The sequence below is a fragment of the Sapajus apella genome, unplaced genomic scaffold (genome assembly GCF_009761245.1).
Source record: "Sapajus apella isolate SASKATOON/1434 unplaced genomic scaffold, GSC_monkey_1.0 scaffold11, whole genome shotgun sequence".
Classification (NCBI taxonomy): domain Eukaryota; kingdom Metazoa; phylum Chordata; class Mammalia; order Primates; family Cebidae; genus Sapajus; species Sapajus apella.
The window spans coordinates 8,845,996-8,871,185 of NW_022436951.1; the positions used below are offsets into that span (position 1 = coordinate 8,845,996).

Below are 25,190 nucleotides of genomic sequence, written 5' to 3' on the forward strand. Positions count from 1 at the left end.
AATGTTACAAAGGAATCAGATGATGAGATGCATAGGGCAAGGCATGTGAAAAGGTGACAGAGCTTCCATCCCCTCTGGCTGCTCTACCCTCCAGGAACTTCCATGTGTTCCACCATCTGGAAGCTCTTTCCTCAGCATTTATCTGATTTGCTTATAGGCGTGGATATGTTTCCCAGCTCCTATTCTGTTACATTGATCTAGTTCTCCAATTTTTGCAGCTTCATATATGTGTTAGTATTAAAATTCCTTATCTAGTTCTTTCTCTTAAAAATCTTCTTGTCTATTCCAGGCCTTTGCTTATTTATTAAATTTTAGGGTCAACTTATAAAACTCCAAGAAAATCCCTATTGGAATTGTAATCAATTTATATTTTATTTATGTGAGGATTGATACCTTTAAAACAGTGGGTTTTTCTGGGTCTGAATACACACAGCTAACTAGAGAGGTTAAAGATCTCTACAAGAACTACAAAACCCTGCTCAAAGAAATCAGAGTTGACACAAAAAAATGGAAAAACATTTCATACTCATGGTAAGGAAGTATCAATATCATTAAAATGGCCATACTGCCCAAAGCAATTCACAGATTCAATGCTATTCCTATTAAACTACCATTTAGATTCTTCACAAAACTAGAAAAAAAAACTATTTTAAAATTCATATGGAACCAAAAAAGAGCCAGAATAGCCAAGGTATGAATACAGTATATCTCTCTATTCAGGTCTTTGGGATTCTTTAAGAATCATTTTTTTCTTAGAGATATATAGGAATGCTATTGATTTTTGTGTTTTAATTTTATATCCAGCAATCCTGCTGAACTCTATTATTAGTTATAAGTTTGTCTGTAGAATTTCTTGAATTTTTGTTTCAGTAATAAGAAAATTTTTATCTTCTTTCCAGATGCTTTACTTTTTGTTTTTTGAATTCATGGCATTGCTTTGGGCCTCTAACAGAGTGCTGAATCAAATAGATCACAATAGGCAATAAGGGACATGTATGCCTTCTTCCTGACTTTGATAAGAATGCTTCAGATGATCCTTATCCACGAAAAAAAGTCCTCTTCTATTTCTGGCTTATAACCTTATTATAAATGAGTGTTGAATCTGTCCAATTTTTTTTTGCATCTACTGAGATGATCATATAGTCTTTCTCCATTAATATCTTAAAGGAGTTGGTTATTTCATGAATAGATTTTCTGTTATTGAACTGTGCTGGCATTCCTTTGATAAAGCTTACTTAATGTGGTATAAATTTATACATATATTATATGCATTGTAGGGTTCTGTTTGCTCATATTTCACTTAGGACTTTTGCATCTGCCTTCATGAATGAGATCTATCTTTAATATTCCCTTCCAGCACTCTCCTTGTTCAGTATCAAAGTTATAGAATGCTCATAAATGATTTAGGTTACTTTTCCTCTTATTTCTCTGCAACTTTATATAAAATAAGAATAACAACGGTTTGTGTCCATTGCTGTCCTTGCTTCCAAAGAAATTCCTCCTCTAGTTTTAGTCAGTCCCACTTTGGTTAAGTGGGGAGATTTTTCTTCATGCTTCTGTCATCACATAGGACTCACAAAGGCATTCAAAGGCAGGTTGTCTGCAGATCAGGTGGTAGAGTGGGCATGCAGTGGTCTGTGCATGATGGCAACTCATCCTTAGAGTTTATTCGTGCCTCTTGACCATATGGCTCAAAAAGTATCCCTCATTTTCTCATTCATTTTTATTATTCTTTCTTCCTATTGACTGGCTACTGTCTTCCTTTAAGATAGTAATGCATTCAGGTAAGTGTCCCCTACAATTGTATAAAATCTTCCCTGGTCCCATGGCTCACTTTCTCATTCTTAAGTAATAAATAGTCCTATTAGTATGTCATGGTAGTTCATTAAGATTGTAGCCTCTCTCCTAGGCGCAGTGGCTATGCCTTTAGTCCCAGCAGTTTGGGAGGACAAAGTGGGCAGATCACCTGAGGTCAGGAGTTTGAGATCAGCCTGGCCAACATGGTAAAATCTCATCTCTACTAAAAATACAAAAATTAGCTGGGCATGGTGACACACACCTATAGTGTCAGCAGTTCTGGAGGCTGAGGCAGGAGATTCACTTGAACCTGGGAGGCAAAGTTTGCAGTGAGCCAAGATCACACCTCTGCACTCCAGGCTGGGCAACAGAGTGAGACTCTGTCTCAAAAAAAAGGAGAAGAAGAAGAAGAAGGAGAAGAGGGAGAGAGAGGGAGAGGGAGAGGGAGAGGGAGAGGGAGAGGGAGAGGGAGAGGGAGAAAAGGGGAGGCAGAAAGAAGAGGAAGAAGAAGAAGAAGAAGGAGAAGGAAGAAGAAGAAGAAGAAGACGAAGAAGAAGAAGGAGAAGGAGAAGGAGAAGAAGAAGAAAAAGAGGAGGAAGAAGAAGAAGAAGAAGAAAAAGAGGAGGAAGAAGATTGTGGCCTCTAGAACCAGACTGTTCAGATTCAAACCTCAGCTTAGCCAGCTATCAACTGTATAACCTTGTGTAACTTCTTCGTGCTTCAATTTCTTCATCTATAAATCTGAGAAATTTTGTGTGGTTGGTATGAGAATTAAATGGATGAATATATATAAAATGTAATTGTTAAAAAGCAGTGCCAGAAAATTCTTAGTACTTATCTATTTAAATATTATAGATATTTAAATCATAGATTATCATCTTTATTCTCTGTTCTGTGATTCCTATTATATAAATGCTGAAACTTCTCAATCCACTCTGTACACATCTTAACTCCTTTTTATATTTTTCAAATATTTTTTCCTCTTGAACTGAATTCTGAGTTCCTCAGAACTGTATTCAACATCACTAACTTACTCTTCAGCTGTGTTCTGTCTAGAACTTACCCTCACCGCAGCATTTTTTATTTCAATGACTGTATGTTTTTCCCCAAGTTTTCTGTTTGTCATTTTTATATTTATCTATTCTTATTTCTTCCATTTTTACAGTTTATTGTGCTTGACTAATAGGCTTTATTAGAATGTGATTTCCTTTTAGTATCGTTTTCTTTTTTCTCCTTCCTGCCTCTTTTCTCTGTCTTCTCTCTGTATGCACCCCACCCTTTCTAGCACTTTTGCAGTTTTACCTGACCACACAGTAGGACCTCATTTCAGGACCAGGATTTGTCATGATAGTTTAGAATTGCTGTCTCATGGTGACATTGACAATGTACTGGATAAAGTGATGGCGCCAGTAGGTAGGTCAGCTGAGCTCCCGACTGAGAAATGGAATCCTTTTCTTGCCAACTTCCCAGGCCTAAATCTCTTCAAGAGTGACTGTGCTAAGTAGTTGGGGCAGGGGAGAGGGGTTCCTTATTTTCTTTCTTTTTTTTTTTTCTTTTTTGAGATGGAATTTTGGTCTTTTTGCCCAGGCTGAAATGCAATGGTGTGATCTCAGCTCACTGCTACCTCCGCCTCTTGTGTTCAAGCAATTCTCCTGCCTCAGCCTGCCAAGTAGCTAGGATTACAGGTGCACACCACCACACCCAGCTAATTTTGTAACTTTATAGAGACAGGGTTTTGCCATGTTGGCCAGGCTGGTCTCAAAATCTTGCCCTCAGGTGATCTGCCCGCGTCAGTCCAGCTCCTTCAGATGATTTTTATAAGGGAAAATAAATTTTTTTCTGTTCCTAGTTTATGACATCTTTCATTATAAATGAGCGTTGAATCTGTCCAATATTTTTCTGCATCTACTGAGATGATCATATATCTATTACTATGCTAATTTGGCTATTCCACAAATAGATTTTCTGTTACTGAACTGTACTGGCATTCCTTGGATAAAGTTTACTTAATATGATATAAATTTCATATTTGTATTAACTGCATTCACTCTTGATGAGTTCCAGGCCTAGGAAGGAAGTAAGACACTAACTGCTTCTGCCCAGGAGCCTGACAGAGCTCTGCTTAAGTTAAACGCTTCCCTTAACTTCTGCTCAGTATATTGCAGGGCTGCTAGACTCTATTTGAATGTGGTGCCTTATTTTTTCTATTTTATAATCTAATTTTTTTACATATTTACATGTTGTATATTACTGTTACACATTTGGAACAAGGAACTATTTAAGCATAAATTCACTAAGATGTTGTTTTCTTATCTTGAATTTTTAAAATATTTTATTACCTTTGTTCTAAATCAGAGATTCCTGTGAAGAACTGGCAAGACAATAGTCTAAACTGAGCTAACTGGTGTGAGAGCCAGGCTATTTTCCACAGTTTATTCCTCAGAGGTAAAGGGCACTCTCAGAGAACACCAGCGACAGCCTGTTTCCATGCCAGTGTCTGTTCTTCTCTCCCCTCAACCACATTTGTGTTTACTTTTGCCTTACCATGGGGTGTGACACTCTGACTTTAGAGAAATTTAGGACTAACTACCCCGCAGGAAATTTGCAAGAGAATTATCATGCTTTATGGAGGGAAGTCTTATTGAAAGTAATTTATCTGAGTCACCCATCAAAAGATCACCAATGAAAGTTCAGCCAATAGATTATCTGTGAAGAAACATCTGCAGAAATGGCTTGATACAGATATGCATCTCCACAGGAAGCTTCAGGACTCCTTATAAGAAAATATTTTGGCAAAAAGCTCGGAATCACTTTTAGAGAAATGTAAAAGCCACCTTTCTGCCTCATTGCGGCCCTAGTACTGCAGAGTTATGTCAGTAATAACAGAGTCTAAGGAAAATTTCCTGTGTCCTCCATGGCCCTACTACTGGAAAGCAGCTCCTCACTTCTGAATGTGACCTTTGCCATTTTTGTGCTCAGTGATCTTGATTCTGCTATTTTGAGCTTGTAGGTACAACAGTGGCCTACACAAGAGAGAGAACGCTTTCTGCTGCCCTGTCCTGGACTTCTACTTTTCCTTTGTCCCCTGGGTAAATTCTCTCTGGAGTTTAGTCATTGTCCCTTTGTTCAAAAAATGTCATGTGCTGGTAGGAAAAAGCAAATATTGAAAACTGCAAAGACCATGCCTGCAAAGTTGCTGGAGATTATTTGACTGTTCTAAACTGAATTATAAACTAGATCACATTCATTGGAAATAAGTTAGTGTGGAGCAGATACTTATGTTTACTGAAACTAGTTCCTACAGGATTTATCCAATCGTATTCCTACTAAAGCTCAGTGTGACCATCCTTGAGGTAATGTCCACGTATCCTTGATAAAGCATGAGATTCATAAATAGAAGTGCCTATTCCACTATAACCCTGATTTGTGACCATATACTGATATTTAGAAAGCAGAATTCACTTCTTTGGACACTCAGAGTCAGATACTTCTTTACAATTTTCAAAGTGCACTCATCTTCCTGCTAATCCGTCTGACTTTGTCCACCATAATGGTCAGGAAGGATCAACCAAGTTCAGATATTGAGCTGTCATAACGTAGGACTTCATAAAAATAATAGGAGGATGTATTCAAATTAATTTAATAAAATTAAATTATTGGAATTGAGAGATGGATGCTCTGGAATGAGGATTATATAGTTTACTAAATGCATAAATATATGAAATAAACTAGTAGTAACATATATTGAAGGTCTGATAACCTTTCCATTGTAGTTCAGTAATGAAGAAATGAGAATCATTAATCAGAATGGCTAATCTAATGGTCTTTTATTTAGCCAGTCTTCCTAGTTCCATTTTTACCCTGTGCAGCCAGCAGAGATTCATCCCGCCCTTATTTCAAGCCCTTCATTTTGTTCTCTAATAATGCAGTTGCCTGGAATTTCTCAGTTGGTTTCTGTGAGGCTTTGCCTTGCTCAGTGTACTCTGTGGAATGCTGACTGCCTGCTTTTCTTGTTAACCCATGAGAGCCGTGAGACATTGCAGGCTTTGATTTTAAGTGAATGAGGACCCTAACTTGGACTCAGAAAGGGAGTCATAATCAGGCAGGAATACTTCCCGGAGTATGGTGAATTTTGAAAATGTCTCCTTCATAAGGCAGAATCTTTTTTTACCTAACACTATTAAACATTCTTTAAGCACCTTATTTAAGCATTTTTTAGATAAATTCTTATGTTACAGGTAACCATGACAGCTAGCTTATGAGCTTATGTGGCCAGTTCATTGGCATTTCAGGAAGAGAAAAAGTAGTGGCTTGGAGTTTTACTGATGTGAGAGATATGGCTTTCAACAAAGGATGATAGTAAAATAAAATCTAATTATCTAATATACAATCAAGCAATATTTATAGTTATTGAAGTCAATGTCAATGTTCTTTTGAGCTAGGAAATAAAAATGAATTGTGTCACAAGGGTCTAGTTGTTTGTAGGAAGGAGTTTACATCACAGGAGTATGAAAACTAGGGCTTCAGTGAATTGGATGAGTTGAGTTTGCTTTATTCCCTAGTCTCAGTGTGTGAAGCCAACCCTGATCCTATGAGGCGCAGGAAACAGAATTTTAGAGGGACTTAATATTCACAATTGGATGAGTGGGTTGCAAAGGAGCTTTGGATTCAGGTTCCAAACTTTTCTCAAGGTCCTACTGTGTGCATTCAGCATAGGACCAGGACTTAAAGTACATCCTGGGCATATGAGGATGCATACATCATTTTGTCCTCACAACAACCCTATACTATAATCTTTTGCCATTATGAAGAGGAGGACAGGGAAACTGAGGCTTGAGAGGTTAGCAGGATAATCCAAGATCACTCCGTAAGTAAATGTTAAAAGCAGGATTCAAAATCAGTTTCAGTTTTGATGGTGCTGTTGATGTTGTGATTGTTGATCACACACACACACACACACACACACACACACACACACACCTCAATGTGTTTGAGCTTCTATAGTCATAAGACCCAAGCTGTCCTTGACAGAGCCTTCATTATGAAGGGTAGATCTCAGCTCATAGAGCATGAAAACAGATGAAGAAACCAAGAGAGCCAGAAAGAAAACAGGTAAACATTTAGTGGGAACCAAAATTGAAAGTTGTCTAGGAATGGACTCATTGACAAGAGAGATAGATGTATACAATTCCCACACTTTTCTTCTTCCTGTGAAGTTAATGTTTGCTACATATTTAGGGGAATTGTAAGTGACAAGCACTCTACTGAGTCACAGAATTGTTCTCATTTTTTATGATTAAAATCAATGTTATGTCTAATTTGGGGAACATTCTAATGTATCTGCTAATGTGCAAATAACTTGTACTGGCATCATTCTCACTTAAATGGTTATTTTTTAAAAAGAGATCTTACCAGTATTTTAAAGACTGAGTATACAATGCCTTGAAAGTTTTCCATGCTGTAATTAGATGTTCACTGTCTTAAGTATCTAATCTTAAGTTTATACATAATAGGAAATACTGTAATTTTCACCATAAATCATTATAATAAGCTATGTCTTCAGCTGTTTCATCTTTCAATTGTCTAAAGTGAATTTCTGAATCAAACTAAATTAACCAAAACAAACTCCCTCTATTTTACGATCTCGAATTGAGAATATGATGAGCTATGTCATTTTCTTTTAGGCATAGGGAACATTGCTTGTTCCTTATATTGAGGCATAATTTTCATTCAAGATGAGTACTCCTGTTTAGAGCACAGGAAGACAGTTCTTTTAAAGGCACTTAGTTGACCGTTCACTGCTAGTATCCAATGAGATTTACTAAGTATTTACTGCTGCATGGCAAGCTTCTGGTTGCTACATGAGGAAAGGCATTCAGAATTGTCTGGAAATAGCATTTTGAATTTAGTTCTCACATATTTTGGAATGTGACTGATTTCTACTTTGTGTCTTTTGAAGTGCTTCCAGATAAACAGTTAACTTACTGCCGTGGCAACATATTGATTAATTGACATTCTTAGTTAGCTGGAATTTCTCTGGGGACTATATTTAGTATAGAAGAGAAAGGGAAAAATAGCAAGCCAAATAAAAAGTCAATATCATTTATCTTTCTTTAATTTCCAGGGAAAGATCAAGGCCACATAGACTTAGCTGAACGTATTCTATCTCCTGCATTAGAGCGACTGATTCCAGCCCGCTCCACAAGAGCTATTACAATATCCTATGTCAAAGAAAGATTTTGTTATTTCAGCAATTGATTTTCAGAGTTAATGAGTGTGTCACTGAAGATGAATAGTTTGGGATTTTCGCTGCAAAGGAGATGTTACCAGTCAGGGACCCCAGCAGGAAACAGCTGGCACAGTCAAACTGACAACCTTGCTTACTTTCAAAGGTATGGGTAGGGTTTAGGGAAATTAGGAAAGATAATTGATGGCCCCGGCCCATTGACAGTGGAGGGTCGGGGGGATAAGGCTACCATCCCTAGGTCTAAAGAATTAAGGGAAGGAGCAGTTAAACAAAGAGACTGTGCCTCCCATTCCCAAATCTCATGGGAAGACACAGCCATCCACAGGATCAGCTTCCTGAGGTTTAGAGCAGGGAAGAGAAAGGGGCAGAGTGGATCTGGAGAGAAAAATAGAACTAGAACCCAAGACAAGAGAACATGAAAAGTTAGTAAAATCAATCATGGTTACACTGTAGCAAACCAAGTTTGATTGCAGCTCTGGGTCTTGACTGGAGGAATAAAAGAAAGCTCACATTTATTGAGTTTTCTTTGAGTTACTCCTGGCATATAACAAACCACCCTAAATTTAGTGCAGTAAAACATCCAGCCCTTTATTACGCCACAGATCCTATGGGTCAGAAATTTAGACAGGACACGCTGGGTATGCTGTGCCCCTGTTCCACCATGTTTGGCAGCCTGCCTAGAAAGACTCAAATGCCTGGGGGCTGAAACCATCTGAATGCTCTTTTATTCATGTGACTGGCACCTGAGCCGGGTGATCCAGGGACTGGGTTCATCTGGGACTGACTGTTGACTCAAGCACCTACATGTGGCCTTTCCAAGGCACTGAGTTTCCCCACCATGGTAGCTGGAGTGTCCCAAGAGCAGGACAGATGCTGCAGAAGAAGTTGCTCAGACTTTTCTAATCTGGCTTCTGAAGTCACACAGCGTCACTTCTGCATTTAGTTCAAGGCCAGGGGAATTAAACTGTGTGTCTCAGCCAGGGATGAGAAGGTCATGTTGTAGAAGAGCATGCTGAATGGGAGAATATTGTTGCAGCCACATTTGGAAAATATGAGCCGCCATATGCACACTCATGAAGGCAATATGAACTAATATCATTTTGAAACACTCTGACAATAGTTGCAACAAACCATTTCTTAGGTTAACCATAAAATTATGTTAACCAGATCCTTTCATTGGTTTCCAATGATTAAACTTTGCCTTCCATTTATGGATTATTGCTTTTAAAATGTGAGATGCTTCCAGGATCAACTAGCTGAGCTTCCTGCCCTCCAACGGCGTGAATGTCACTGTTCTCATTTTCCCACAGACTTGGCCCAGTGATGTGTAGAAGGGAAAGTAGGGACTAGAACTCAGGACCCTTGGATTCGATTTATTTTCTTTTTTTATATACATTTAACCAGAAATAGATAAGATATGAATTGATAAATTAAATTTTACCAAATAAACACACAAGCTTCAGACTTGAGAAAGAAACACTTGCCCACGTATTACTATCCTGTGACATCAGGGAAGTCTACCTACTGGGTTGGGGCCCTCACTGGAAGACTGTGCTTGGCTTGGTAGCTGGCATATACAAGGGCTGTCATATATAAGAATGCAGTTGCCGAGACAATAGAAGAGTAATGGTCACCGGAACCATGAATGTCAGTGGAGAAACTCTGACACGTAGTTATCCCTTTTCCCTTCTGCCCTTGATGATGTCTGCCTGGTCTGTCCATTCATCTTCCAGCTGGTGCAGTGGATTGACCCGTGCAATGTTATTAATTTTCTGAAGGGGATTTTATGTAAGGTTTTGTGCCCTTCTGGAGACAGGAACACTAAACACACTTATCTTTGCTATTCATGCACAGATACAAGGCTTCTGGGAATGTTTCCAACCTGTTAGAGTCACCCGACCGTCCTTTTTATGTGTTAACATCAAGAATTTGCCAAACCACCCCAGCTTTAATGAAACTTCTAAGCAGCTAAACTTTTTTCTTTCCTCACTCTCCAACGGCAGACGTATGTCAGCTTCTCTGGTGTCAACGATTCCAGTCTCAATTCCAGAATTTTCTCAAAAAAAAAATTATTGATTTTTTTTAAGGGATTTACTTACTGTTTTGCAACTCCCTCTGACCCTTTCCTAAGTGACAAGATGCCATCTGGCATCGGGGGATTTGGTTGAAGCGAGTCCATGCTGAGGCAGTGGGAGGTGGTGGGTGTTAGGATGGCAGGTTCCAGGTTAGTCCTGCCAGCTGTGTGACTGCGGGAAAGCCCCTCGGTGTCCTTGGCTGTAAAGTGAGAGGGTGACCAGCTCATTGGCTCACTCAGGACCTTTCCAATTCTGGAGTTCTGCACACCAATGAGCCCACACAAGGTCTGGACATCCTGAGAGCTCACAGTGTCAGCCTTTTACAAACAGATTGCTCTGCCTTTCAGGGGTCTTAGCCTTTAGTATTCGCACCCAGTATTTCACATGTCACATTGAAGCACTAGCCTTTTCAAGGGAGCTGCTGACTCGCTTCTTCACGGCCCCTTCACTTCAGTCCATGACAATCTGGCCACTCCTCTACGTTCCCTTGCTAATGATGTCCTAGTTAGCAAAGCCAGTGGTCCCTTCCCTTTTTCAACCTATGTGACTTCACTGTGCCTCAGTTTCTTCACCTGTCAGATAACGATAATGATGGTGCTGATCTCATTGGGTTGTTGAGAGGTTTGGGTTATTATACATCATCATAGATAACAAGAAATACATTACTGATATAAATACATGTAGTTTAGAATAGTGTGTGGGACAAGGCTTCATTTGTCGATAGACCCTGTGTGAGTCCCTTACTTATGTTAACTACCTGGTCTCTGAAGGCCACAAGATTATTAATCCTTGCTATCAAATCCCTGTGTTTAAAAAATGCAACATCTCAAACTTCACAACATTATTTCAAATTGTGTTTCAGTTTTTCAGTGTTTACTAACCTCAGCTAATATAAAGATATCTATCTTCTCATATCTGCCTCATAATGCCTGGTGATGATATCTACTTTCATTATTATTATTATTGTTATTATTATTATTATTATTTTGGAGACGGAGTCTTGCTCTGTTGCCCAGGCTAGAGTGCAGTGGCACAATCTCAGCTCACCGCAACCTTCACCTCCTGGGTTCAACCATTTCTCCTGCCTTGGCCTCCCGAGTAGCTGGGATGACAGAAGTCCACCACCACACCCAGCTAATTTTTGCATTTTTAGTAGAGATGAGGTTTCACCATATTGGCAAGGCTGATCTTGAACTCCTGACCTCAAGTGACCCACCTGCCTCCACCTCCCAAAGTGCAGGGATTACAGTGCGAGACACCACGCCTGGTCTACTTTCATTATTTAAATCTCATTTTATTTTCCATCTAGGGTATGTGTGTTAGTTTTATCTCCACAGCTGGACAGAAACCAATGAAACAGATTTACCTCCTACCTCTATGACCTGCAGTTTTTCCTAGGCAAGCTCTCCTCCTCCCCTTGCCAGCTGTAGCATGAGGGTGAATTACAAGAGGTCCCCATTCTTCGTCCCTCCTTTAAAAACCAAGTAACTTTTGAACAACTTTTCCATCAGCCATCAGCATGATCGTTTGACATGATCAGGCACCTCATCTGACCATGAGCATGTGGCCTCAGGATTTAATACATGTGAGTCTTTGTGTCTGACCCCCAGGTATCCGCCGCCAGACTGCCCATTGCGTAAAGAAGGGCCACGGGATGGTGAAAGCTACATTCTGTGACCCAGAAACACAGCCCAATGGGAGACAGAAGAAGTGCCATGAAAAGGCTTGTCCACCCAGGTAACCATCACAAACAGCTGGAGCTCTGTGTGTCTGCCTACAGTGATGTCTGACTCAAGAGTAACCCAGTGCTTGCTGATAAAGAAATACTGTGTGGCTTTGTTATTTGGATAAATACAAGAATGTTGTTAGAGGTTTCTGTGGCTATACTGTTGGAGCCTCTGGCAAGCTGTGAGGACATAGTCTCCCAAGAGCAGTATTTTCACAAGGTGATGTGTTCTGTGTTTAATTATTTGGCAAGACTACATCCCAAAGCACTGGTGAAGAGAATGCTAAGTAGATCACCCAAAAGTTGTTTCATTAATAGGGTTGTCTTTTCCAAGGGCTTTACCAGTGCAACTGCAGCCTTCAGACAAAATGTTGGCACCTTCGGATCACAGTGCCCACTTGTACTTCAGGCTGCCTGGAAGGGGGTCTCAGAGAGCAGGTTTTCCTGACCTCGACATTACTGACTTGCGTGGCTGGCTGATTCTTTGTTGCCGGGGGCTGCCCTGTGAATTGTAGGGTGCTTAGCAGTATTGCTGGCCTGTGTTTATTAGATGCTGGTAGAACTCCCTCCTTCCCTATCCAGGCTATGACAACTAAAAATGTCTGCAGACATTGACAAATGTCACTGTGGGGCAAAATCATCCTCAGTTGACAGCCACTGTTGTAGAGATATTCAGCTAAGATTCAGGACATTGCTAACCACATTGGTTCAAGAGATTGGAGTCATTGCAGGTAGTTGGGATGTTATTATGACAGGCTTATGTGTAATAAAGAAAGAGATAAAAAGGAAAGCAAAAAGGAGGAGAAAAAAAGAGGAGGGAAGGAGATAAGAAGAGCGAGGGAAAGAGGGAGAGGAGGGAGGAAGAAAGGAAGGAATATTGGCTGATTTCCAGAAATTGTCTTCATTCTCTGGCGACCTTAAACAAGGATGTATTTATGCTGCAGAGTCCACCAAGCATTCATCCCAGTTCTAAGCAGACACACTATGAGGCATTTAAACAAGGGAGAGACTCATTGATATCATAAATCAAACAGGTAACAGGGTGGATTCTAAAGAAGAGCTGCAATGTGATAAATATCCAAGAACTAAGTTAGAAAGCAGAGTCAGGACAAGCCAGGTGAAAACAGAGCTGTCAGTCTTTTAGTGGTCCAAACAGGCAGGACCCAGAGGCCAGGATATTCTCATCTCAGAGACAGAGGTTTATTTTCTCTTCTGTTCTGTGCCTTTTTCTGGGTGAGTAGAAGCTGGACCCCACCACTATTGAAGGAGGACAGAAATGTTTCATTGCCTCACCTTCTGTAGCTCCTTCCTATGGCTCTTTTGCCAAGAAGAACTAGAAATGACAAGGGAAGGTTAGACTAGCACTAGGTTTTATATAAAATTGCAGTTATATTACCTTCTCAGGGAAGAATGAGCCAGGAAAGAGACTTTCTTAGAGCTAGTCCATCACCTACTACTCCACACAATTCAAGAATTGAGAGATTTTTGACTTCTGAGAATGTTAATTAAGCATAATATAATACATACAGGTACAATTTCTGAAAATGCACTCTTAAGCAGGGTGTGATAAACTAAGTAGAATTCCATGAAACACTCAGATATAATGGTTGGATTAGTTCATTTTCATGCTGCTGATAAAGACATACCTGAGACTGGATAATTTACAAAGAAAAGGAGGTTTAATGGACTCATAGTTCTATGTGGCTGGGGAAGCCTCACAGTCATGGCAGAAGGTGAAAGGCATGTCTTACTTGGCTACAGACAAGAGAGAATGAGAGCCAAGCAAAGGGGGTGTGGCCTTATAAAACCATCAAGTCTGGGGAGACTTATTCACTAGCACGAGAACAGTATGGGGGAAACTGCCTCTGGGATTCAATTATCTCCCACTGGGTCCCTCCCACAACACGTGGGAATTATGGGAGCTACAATTCAAGATGAGATTTGGGTGGGGATGCAGCCAAACTGTATCAATGGCCACTTTACCAAAGTCCATCTTATTTATGACTGCATTTCAGCTTCTACAAATATTTGTGAAATTGTCATAAGACAGGGTATGGATATTACTCTGAGGTGGTATAGGAGGAGATTAAGGCTCAGAGAAATTTGATGCCATACCCTAGGGGAAAGGGCTGTAGAGAAAACTAGCACTTTTTTTTTTTTTAATTTTACTTTAAGTTCTGGGATACATGTGCAGAACGTGCAGGTTTGTTACATAGGTATACACGTGCCATGGTAGCTTGCTGCACCTGTCACCCTGTCATCTAGGTGAGAAAATGCAGTGTTTGGTTTTCTGTTCCTGTGTTAAAAACCAGCACTTTTAAAGAACTCACTATTTTCCAAGCTCTTTCCATATAAACATATCACTTAATCCTGTAAGCACCCTAATTGGTAGATACATTTATGTTCATTATATAAATGAAGACTCCAAATCCTTCAAAAAATTTTTCCTAGGTCACTTAGCTACAAATTGTAGAGGTAGGATTTGAACCCAGACCTGTCCACTGTGCTGCCTCTGCATGTGCTGCTGCCTGGGTCTGAGGATATGCAGGTTTCAGTGCTATAACCAGAATTCCCTACATTTAAATTATTTCTCCCATGTTAAAACACAATACAAATGTTATGAATGTGCCGAAAAATCTGACTCCAAAATTAAGTCATGTATGCAAATTTTTAAAAGGATTAAAGGAAAAGAAATTAAGTTGATTTGCTTTTTTTTTTTTTTGAGACAAAGTCTTGCTCTGTCACCCAGGCTGAAGTACAGTGGCAATTTCTCAGCTCACTGCAACTTCCGCCTCCCAGGTTCAAACAATTTTCTCCTGCCTCAGCCTCCTGAGTAGCTGGGATTACAGGCACCCCCCCCCCATCACATTGGGCCAATTTTTGTATTTTTAGTAGAGATGGGGTTTTACCATGTTGGCCAGGCTGGTCTCAAACTCCTGACCTCAAGTGATTCACCGCCCCAGCCTTCCAAAGTGCTGAGATTACAGGCATGAGCCCACAAGCCTGGAGATTTGCTTTTTTAAAAATAAATAAATAATAAACCAATACTATTTGTTTTTGCAAACTTAGTTCAGTAGTTTCCTTGTATCTGAATTTCAAGTTGCAATATCTTCTTCTGTCACCTAATTTCCATGATCTCTGAAAAGTTCACACCCATCATTGAGAGCTGTCATTTCCTTTCCCAAAAAATTTCCTGTGCAAAGTTTAATCTTATTTATTTCTGGGTCATTTTGCTTCAGTAATATCTTGTTTTTACAACCAATTTCGACATTCTGCATTCTTCCCCAAGGGAGTATTCGGACAGATTTTTTTTAAGATTTAATAAAAGCTTTTGATTATCTAAACATAAAAAATATGTATTGGATAGCCAATGGCTTTCAGGATGAAAGCCTTGTAGAGCATGTTCCAGGAAAGAGTGGGCTGTCAAGAAAGAAACTCTTTGAAATTTTAGTATATCTGACTCCAGAAAGAGGTTATTTAAGTCTCTTCTGCCTACTGACTTCTCTCTGAACTTTGGTTTTCAGCAAAGCAAACCTTGGCTAGGCCACAGCTGTGATGGTGCCTAGCATTTCCAAAGTACTCAGTAAACCTCTGACGGTGATTTTTTGAAACTCTCTCAGCTGCATGTAGGTATCAGTCCACAAAATAATGGCATATGACTTAAATCACGGTTACTCAGCCTCAACGCTATTGCTACTTTGGGCTGGATAGTATTTTGTTGCTGTGGGAAGCTGTCTTGTGCAATGTCAGAGGTTTAGCAGTATCCCTGGACTCTATCCACTAGATGCAAATAGCAACCCACCCCCACTTCCTTGTCACCACCGATTTGTGACAATGAAAAATGTCTTCATAGATTCCCAAATGTCCCCTGGGGAGGGAAGCTGCGGAAATCTCTGCTGATTGAGATCTTCTGATCTAAATGAAAGGAATGAGATCATTGAGACTGGGAAAAGCCCATGAAAGAGGGGAAGGGACCGAGCGTGGTGTGTGTAGGGGACCAGAAAGCTGGAGAAAATGAGGCTGGACGAATGGGATATAATGGGAACGTGGAGACAATGTGTACACAAAGCCAGGAGGTAAGGGTACTTGCACTGTAGTCATGGTTTTGTCAGAATTTGAAGTGGTCAGTTGAATTGAATTTTGGAATGTAAATTCTATTAGGAAAAAGATTAGTACAAAGAAAGATGATCATTATAAAAATTGATTTTTTAAAGGAAATTACTATTCTGAGCAAGAGTTTAACAAATTCAGATTTGGACTTTCAGTTATCTGAGTAATGAAGGTTAGAAAGAGTGAGGTGTCCTGTTTCATTGGTGGTCAGAGCTGTTGGAGCAGGTACTGATAGGGGAATCGGTAGAAGGTACTGATAAAAGAGAGGTTCTTTTAAAGTTAAAAGAGAGGTTCAGAGAGTCTCTAACCCACCCCTTCTACTTGATCTCAGAGAAGACTCGTATCCAAACTACAGTAAACTTTTCCAGAATTCCAGAACAACTACAGGCTCTCCAAGGATCTGAAACATAGGCGCGTGTACACACACACACACACACACTGAGAACAGGCATTTAGATAAAACATAAAATCTCCCATAAATATTAAAACAGTATTCTATTAGAAATCTCCTACAAGAGGCAGGATTATGGCAAACACCTAAAAGAATGAGATGGACAGCAGAGAAAAACTTGACCGTGGCTCCTGAGCCCTGGGCCTGGAAGACCTTTACAGGAAAAAAAAAAAAAAAGATGGTTTTCACTTTAATCTTGTGAAACTAAGACTAAGCTGAGTCCATTTTGTGTTGCTATAACAGAATGCCACAGACTGGGTAATTTATACAGAACAACTTTATTTCTTGGTCAACTAGGGTGACTCACTCTGCAATCCTAGCACTTTGGGAGGCCAAGGCAGAAGGATCACTTGAGCGCAGGAGTTGGAGACTAGCCTAGGCAACATAGAAATACCCTTTCTCTATAAAAATAAAAAATAAATTTCTTTTAAAAAGAAACATTTCTCACAGTTCTGGAGATTGGAAGGCCAAGATCAGGGTACCAGCATTTGATCTGGTGAGGGCCTTCTTGCTGCACCCTCATAAGGCTGAAAGAGGAAGGGCAACAGAGGACAAACATCCATGACCTCATATAGAAGAGTGAAAGGGTAAACCACCCCCCAAATCCTTTTGCAAGTGGCCTTAATCCATTCATGATGGCAAAGCCCTCACAACCTAAACACCTCCCATCAGAGCCCATCTCCCAACACTATTATATCCAGAATTCAGTTTCTAACACGTATGTTTTTGGGAACACATTTAGACCATAGCAAAAGCACAGGCAATATGTCCCCCCAAGGGACTGTAGAGAAAACTCCAGGAAGAGAAAACAAGAAGGTCCATTATCACTGTGTGGTGATATAGCTGAAAGCCCTGTAGCAAGTACTTAGGTACATTAGGCTTTCAATCAACTCAGACTAAGGGCTACAAAATGGCATTTTATATATTCCCTTGGCCTGGCCTCCTTTAGAGAAGTCAGAGGTAAAACAAAGTAATTAGATTAATATGGTTGGGCACTTATTTGGTTTCACATCATACTGTTCCAATATTATTAGCTCTTTATCCACTGATGTTAAACACTAAACAATAAATAAGTGATCTCAATTACTTATTAACTGAAGAATACGGTAGAATTGAAGAATTGCTTTCTTCTGATATTTTTAACTTGAGATTAAAAGTGTGACAATCAAAAGAAATTCTACATAAATAAATTCAATATTTAGTAAATAAAAATAAAAGTAAAAAGTTTTATCTTCTTCAAAATTAGCAAAACAGAATGCTGTCTCAAATCAGGAGGCTTTCTTGAAGTTAGGAATGAAGGACTTCGCCCAGTGTACTATTTTCCCATGAAAAATCGAAGTGTTCCACTTATTACTATGTGAAGGGATGAACAAGCGGGCTGTCCGTAGAACAATAATGGACCGAAACCACACTGGGTGAAGACACTTGTTCTGTCTTCTGTATTGGGGAAGATTTGCACAATAATGGAGAAGAGAGACAAGAGATGGCTTCCTGCCATTTTCAAAAATGACTTTTATGTAACAAGTGGGCCCACATCCCAGATTCTTGAGTAAGAAATGATTTAAGTTTATTATTTTTCTACTCATTTCTTATCAAAGGGACCAGTGAAAATATTAACAATTAGACTGCAGGAGATAAAAAATAAATAAATAAAGGCAATGTCCCCAATTGATCACCTCCTACATAATTTAAAAATTTGTGTTTAAGTACCTACTTTACATTCAGTTAAGAGCCAGGAGACCTAGAGTCTAATTGGACTCTTTTACTCAATAGCATGGTCAAAATAACAATAAATTGTAACAAATGCTTGAGTTCTTGTTATGTGTCAGGTTCTGTACTATACACTTTACATGAATTGGTCTTTCATTTAATGCACAACACAACATTCATACAAAGAAAAAATATTTTTACATCCATTGAATAGATGAGAAAGTGAAGCTTAAACCTGCTTAAAGTTGCACAGCAGAACCCTGGACCTCAAGTTTTCTTACTGAACAGACAGGGCATGCATATATATTTTTTTCTCATTCAAAAACATGCTTATTTAGCAACTGCTTATGCCATGTGTTCTGCTGAGCCTCTGGAGCTGTGATAGAAGACACCTGTGGCCCTGCCTGCAGCACGCCCCCTAGTGGATTGGAGGGTCTCCATGTCCCTCCCAGCCCTGTGGTCTGCATTTCCACCCCTGCTTTCTCAATGGTTGAATGGAATGTATGTGTAAGTTGGTGATCTTCTCTCACTTGTCCATGTCTGACTGCAGGTGGTGGGCAGGGGAGTGGGAAGCATGCTCGGCGACATGCGGGCCCCACGGAGAGAAGAAGCGAACCGTGCTGTGCATCCAGACCATGGGCTCTGACGAGCAGGCTCTCCCGCCCACAGACTGCCAGCACCTGCTGAAGCCCAAGACCCTCCTTTCCTGTAACAGAGACATCCTGTGCCCCTCGGACTGGACAGTGGGCAACTGGAGTGAGGTGAGCTCCAGACTCAGACGGGAAACTGGCATTATTTATGCTTCATCAGCCCCTGCCTTCCTTCTCATTATCTAATCCAAAGTGACCCTAGGTAAAATTCCAAAATAGCCAGCGTTCCTCCCCTCTGGCCTGTCTCCTGCATTTCCTGCTGTGTCCAGTGCTTATTTTCCATTCACATGGGATCTTGCTCTCATTTGCTCAGTGGTCAGCTTACTACCTGACAAGGGTGAGGTAGACCCCCGGTACAGGATCACGACCACTAATTAATAAATCATCAGAAGTTTGGCTGGGCCCGTTGTTAAACCACTGGTAGCAGATCAGGGACCTCCCACACACTCCGAAAGTGGTTTATAAAACATTGACCAGCATATCACTGTAGTCACCCGAAACCAAAGGAGTGTCACTTGACACTAAGAAAAATTCCCTCAAATTATCCAGCTGTTCACCATATGTCAAGGCCAAACCAGACCAAGGTTTAAAACATCTATTATTAACCACGTATGTTCAAATAAATGTTGCATTTTCCCCAAATTAATTTGATCTAATTATCTGACTATAATGGAAATCAGTAAGCTGGAAAGTTATGGAAAGCTCCCAGGCTTTAATTTTCTTTGGATCACTGTGGAATCTGGTTTCGTCAGGCCTTGTACTCCCAGTTATCAGTGGAAGGCCCCACAGTCTCCAAGGGCCTCAGCTCTGCTTCCCTCTGTGCAGTTCAGCCAACAACCTAAGGAATGACTAGAACATGTCTGTTTGTTTTGTTTGTTTGGTTGGTTTTGTTTTAACTGCACTTTAGATTCTGGGGTACATGTACAGAACATGCTGGATTGTCGCATAGGTACATACATGGCAATGTGGTTTGCTGCCTCCATACCCCCGTCACCTATATCTGGCATTTCTCCCCATGTTATCCCTCCCCAACTCCCTACCCACCGCTGTCCCTCCCCTATTCCCCCACCAATAGACCCCGGTGCATACCTGTTTTTTAAAAACTTAACAGGCCAGAGTTTAGAAATGGATGCTGACTTCATCTTTTGAGCTTCCTTGAGAAGCCATATGCTTCCCATAATAATGCTACCACTGGCCGTGCACCAGTAATCCCAGCACTTTAGGAGGCCGAGACAGGAGGATCACTTGAGCTTAGGAGTTTGAGACCAGCCTAAACAACATGACAAAACCCCATCTCTATGAAAAATACAAAAAATTAGCCAGGCATGGTGGCACATGCCTGTAGTCCCAGCTACTTGTGGGGGCTGAAGCAAGAGGATCACTTGAGCCTGGGAGATTGAGAGGTTGTAGTGAGCTGATATCATGCCGCTGTACTCCAGCCTGGGAAAGAAAGTGAGACCCTGTCCCAAAATAATAGTAATAACAATGATGCCACCATTGCTCAGGACATTTTAGGAACTCCTGGGAGGACTCAGGAGAAAATGGAGAATATCTGATTCAGGAGAATGCCACAGAAAGTCAATTAGAATGGAGCCTGATGGATAAATGAGTAATGTGATCAAAATCTTTGTGTTTAAAAAATAATATTTGATTATAAATATGTGAGAGATTGCTTTTCACCTTATAAAGGTGCTCTGAAATAAGAATTTTAAAATTTGTGTAAGCAAACATACCATCTCCGAAGACACCTATCTGAAAGCAAAACACTCATTTAAATACAGCAGCTTTGATAAAACCTTATTTCCAAGACTCCATTTTATTAGCTTATGCCACAGTTTAGGTTTACTTATCCTCTGAATCTGTACAGGATGTTCTCTTGGCCATCTAGGTGAAATTTTAAAAGAAAAAAGCAATAGAAAATATGGTCCCTAGATGGTAAGAACTTCCATCCAATGGGAGAGATAGGATCCAGAAAAGAAAAAGAAAAAGGAAAGAAAGGAAAGGAAGTACAAAGATAACACATGAAAGAAATATACCTACATACAAATATGGGCGTAGTACTGATTCATGCACCCTTGTATGTACACACATCAGTGATAAGCCAAACATTCTTTTTGCTATTCCTGGGAGTATAATCACAGCATTTGGCTGGCCTGCCTTATTAGTCCACTGCAATCTAGGTGTCTGTAAATTACAGTGTTGTCAAAATAAGGCTGAGTGGAGTATTGTGACTGGTTTATTAAATCTATTTACCAAAAATGTCTTGGCCGCATCCAAAACTGTTAATAATTCTCGTCAATTAGAATTTACTAATTACTAACATCTTAATGCTTTTTCAGAGGATTGCAATTACAGATTTGGCTGTGTTCTTATTGTGTTCATGTTTATGGGAGGCATAGTAACATGTCTTTGTTTAAAATTTATTTATTTCACTTTAAGTTCTGGAGTACATGTGCAGATCATGCAGGATTGTTACACAGGTATACACATGCCATGGTGGTTTGCTGCCCCCATCCCCCTGTCACCTACATTAGGTATTTCTCCTAATGTTATCCCTCTCCAATCTTCCCATCCCCTGCTATCCCTCCCTTAACTTCCCACCCCCTCCCAGTAACAGATCTTAACTGGAGAACAAGAGACCAAAAAGTTGGCATGATGTAAGAAGCACTCAGGTCTGTGGTTCCATACACAGGCTGCTGCATAGTCGATGAACCACACACGGACAGTTTCTAGCTTCCACTTGACAGGGCTGAGCAGAAAGGCTGAGCCAATGCCTTCATTCAGAAGATGTTATTAGAAGGGCTTTTAGTTAAATCGGTATCAAAATATTCATCAAATGGGTCTTCCTGTCTTATCTCTGCAGCCCTACCAATAACCTTCTAATGAACTTTGCTGTCATGATGAAATGTCTTTGACATTCTAATTATGCCCAGGTACATTTTTAAAGAGAGGTGACATAGTGATTGTTGGCAGGCAGTATCTATCAGCTGGATTTTGTCTAGAGACCAACATCATTTGAAGCAGATAGTGTTCCAGCCATCATTTGCTCTGCACTGTGTCATTTGGGCCACGCTGCATGATCTGGAACTGTAAGATTACTGGTCCAAAAGGCCCAAAAACTGACAGCCTTTAGACTCCTATAAAACGACCTTCCCTGGGCTGACCTAAGTGAGAAGAAAGAAAAGGTACATTCATGAGCTCCCTTCCTTATCAAAGCACTCCACCAACTCAAGCAGGGAGGAGAGAGTGGCCTCAGCTGTGCCAGGTTGGTATACTGATCCCTGTGCCAGCAGGGATCAGAAAGGGGAGCTCTCTCTCCCCTGCTGCCCCAGGCAGGACTTTTCTGCCCCCTGTGACCAGCCTCTTTTCTCTAAGCTCATGTTCTAGATGATACCTGACTTTCACCTCCAATCTCAGGTTTTACCGAGAATCTTATCCTAGTTTTACCCGCCCTACTTTGTGGGCTTAGAGGGTAAAGTAGGGAATTCTAGTTATTGTAAATAAAGACGAGGTATCAAAGTTATTGTGACTCGCTTACTTCCTAGATACATCATTTCAGGGACATGCCTTGTCCCTTGTGAGAGGCAGTCAGTCTAGTAGTAAAGGGCACAGCCCTTGAGCATGGCTTCCTGGGTTCAAACGTGTAAATGTAACAAACAGCACACTCCAGAAGCCAGGATGTGTGTGTTTGTTTATACAGTTTCTCTTTCCAAAGGCATTTCAGGCAGTTTACAGTAAAAGGGCTCTAGACACTGAAGTGGTGAACTAGAAGTTGTGGCCATGCCTGGGAGCAGAGAGCAACATGCTAAACATGTGAATAACAGGGTTATTTTAATGAAGCTTTCAGTTTAACCCAGTGCATCCAGACAACTAGGCAACAAGGGCAGCCCAGTGGGTTCCATAATTCTTTCTATCTGATAGATGGAAGGGTACCTCTTTTTCAGGATACACCTTTGCTATTCCCAAGGAGAGCTTTAAAACAAACTGCCAAAATTATATGAGATTTTTAATAATGGCTCCAAAGATATAACTAGAGAATGCTCAGGCAGATACTTTGTAAAAATCTGTGCCATCTTTTCCCTTGGATGGTTGGATGGATGGATACATGGATAACCACCATGTACTTAATAGATGTTTGATTTGTGCATCCTTGGCAGAAAGTGAAGTGGGGGGAGCCCTGGCTGAGATCACAGAGAACCATCTTGGTTCTGATCTTGTATTGCATAAACTTGTATTGCACATTATACAGTCTTAGGAAAATGATTTTTCCTTATAGGACCTCCATTTCCTCAACTATAAACCAACATGTTGTTTCTCCTAGTAACTAGACTAATAGTAATGATGGGTAGTAATTTTTCTAGGTTTTCTATCCCCGGCAATCTCTAATTGTGTGGCCTTGAGCCAGTGTTAATTCTCTCTTAGCCTGTTGTCATTTAGAAAGATAGCATTATTGTAAGAATTGAATAAGATAATTCATGCAAACACTTAGCATAGTGTCTGGTAAATAGTAAGTGTTCACTAACTTATTATCAGACAAGAAGACAAGGGTCTACTTTCCATGCTACTCCGATTTTGTAAACATTGCTCAATCAATTGTACCCAACTGTGCTGAAGGAATTGATCTGTGGCCACCTAAGTTTTACCTATCCCCTCTGTGAGCTCAAGGAGCTCATTCATTTCATGCTTGAAACACTGTAAGCACAGTGCTTAGGGCCTACAGATTTTTCAAGGGCCTGCACAACTATTTGAGACCTGAAAAACAACTCATGCATCGCTTCTATAAAAACAAAAAGACCCTGTAAAGTCAGAAATCAATATTTAATTACATGTTAATAGCAAATACATACCAAGAATTTAGTATGCATTATTACTATGTGTTATGTATGTATCTATTAAATACTTTTATGGGTATTAGCACATTTAATCTATTTTTTACTATTATACTTTAAGTTTTGGGGTACGTGTGTAGAACATGCAGGTTTGTTACATATGTATACATATGCCATGGTGGTTTGCTGCATCTATCACCCTGTCATCTACATTAGATATTTCTCCTAATGCCATCCCTCCCCTGTCCTCCAACCCCCTGCTATCCTTCCCTTAAACCCCCACCCCCACCAGGCCCCAATGTGTGATGCTCCTCTCCCTGTGTCCATGTGTTCTCATTGTTCAACACCCACTTATGAGTGAGAACATGCAATGTTTGGTTTCCTGTTCTTGTGTCAGTTTGCTGAGAATGATGGTTTCCAGCTTTAACAATGTCCCTGCAAAGGACATGAACTCATCCTTTTTATGGCTGCATAGTATTCCATGGTGTATAGGTGCCACAGTTTCTTTTTCCATTCTATCCTTGATGGGCATTTGGGTTGGTTCCAAGTCATTGCTATTGTGAATAGTACCACATTTAATCTTCACCATGACTTATTTAGCCCTGTTTCATTAATACAAGTGAAGAAACTGAGGCATTGAAACGTTTAAAAATTTGTCTAAGGTCACATAACCACCAAGCCTTGGAGCCAGGATTTGAATACAGATAGCACAGGGTCTACTCTTAACACCTTGCCATACGGCATCTCAAATACCTGCAAAATGTAGCGATATGACAGCTCTTAACATTTAAAAGAAATGTTTTATGTTTGGAAATTATTTGTAGACTGGCTTTTCTCATTTTTTTTTTTTGGAATTTCAGACTATGCATAATGATTGCTGAGAAATCAGAGCCTCCCCAAAATTAAATGTTATCCTCACTGAATAATTTCTAAAGCACAGGAAACTAATAAAACCTTTTACAAAAGATGAATAGACATTTCTCAAAAGAAGGAGCACAAATAGCAACAAGCATATGAAAAGGTGCTCAACATCACTGATCATCAGAGAGATGCAAATCAAAACTATAATGAGCTATCATTTTACCTCAGTGAAAATGGCTTACATCCAAAAGACGGGCAAAAACAAATGTTGTTGAGGATGTGGAGAAAAGGGAAACCTTATACACTGTTGGTAGGAATGTAAATATTTTAACCATTATGGAGAACCGTTTGGAGATGCTTCAAAAACGTAAAAGTTAAGCTACCACGTGATCCAGCAATCCCACTGCTGGGTATATACCAAAAAGAAAGGAAATCAGTCTATCAAAGAGATATCTGCACTCCTGTGTTTGTTGCAGCACTGTTGACAGTAGCTAAGATTTGGAAGCAACCTAGGTGTCCATCAACAAATGAATAAAGAAAATGTGGTACATATACACAATGGAGTACTATTCAGTCATACAAATGAATGAGATCCAGTCATTTGCAACAACGTGGATAAACTGGACATCATTATGTTAAGTGCAGTAAGCCAGGTCAAGAAAGAGAAACAATGCATCTTCTCACTTTAGGGCTCTAAAAATCAAAACAATTGAACTTATGGACATAGAGAGTAG

At 40.1% G+C, this 25,190-nt stretch overlaps 1 protein-coding gene across 2 annotated transcripts in view; it reads left to right on the forward strand.

Moving 5' to 3' along the window:
• The window catches only part of ADAMTS12 (ADAM metallopeptidase with thrombospondin type 1 motif 12), a 362,056-nt gene that overhangs the window by 295,256 nt on the left and 41,610 nt on the right, over positions 1-25,190 (forward strand). For both annotated transcript variants that reach the window (XM_032279004.1, XM_032279007.1), the window contains exons 17-18: positions 11,730-11,856; positions 18,667-18,877. In XM_032279004.1, coding sequence (XP_032134895.1) covers positions 11,730-11,856; positions 18,667-18,877 — 338 coding nt within the window. The remainder of the gene's footprint in view (positions 1-11,729; positions 11,857-18,666; positions 18,878-25,190) is intronic.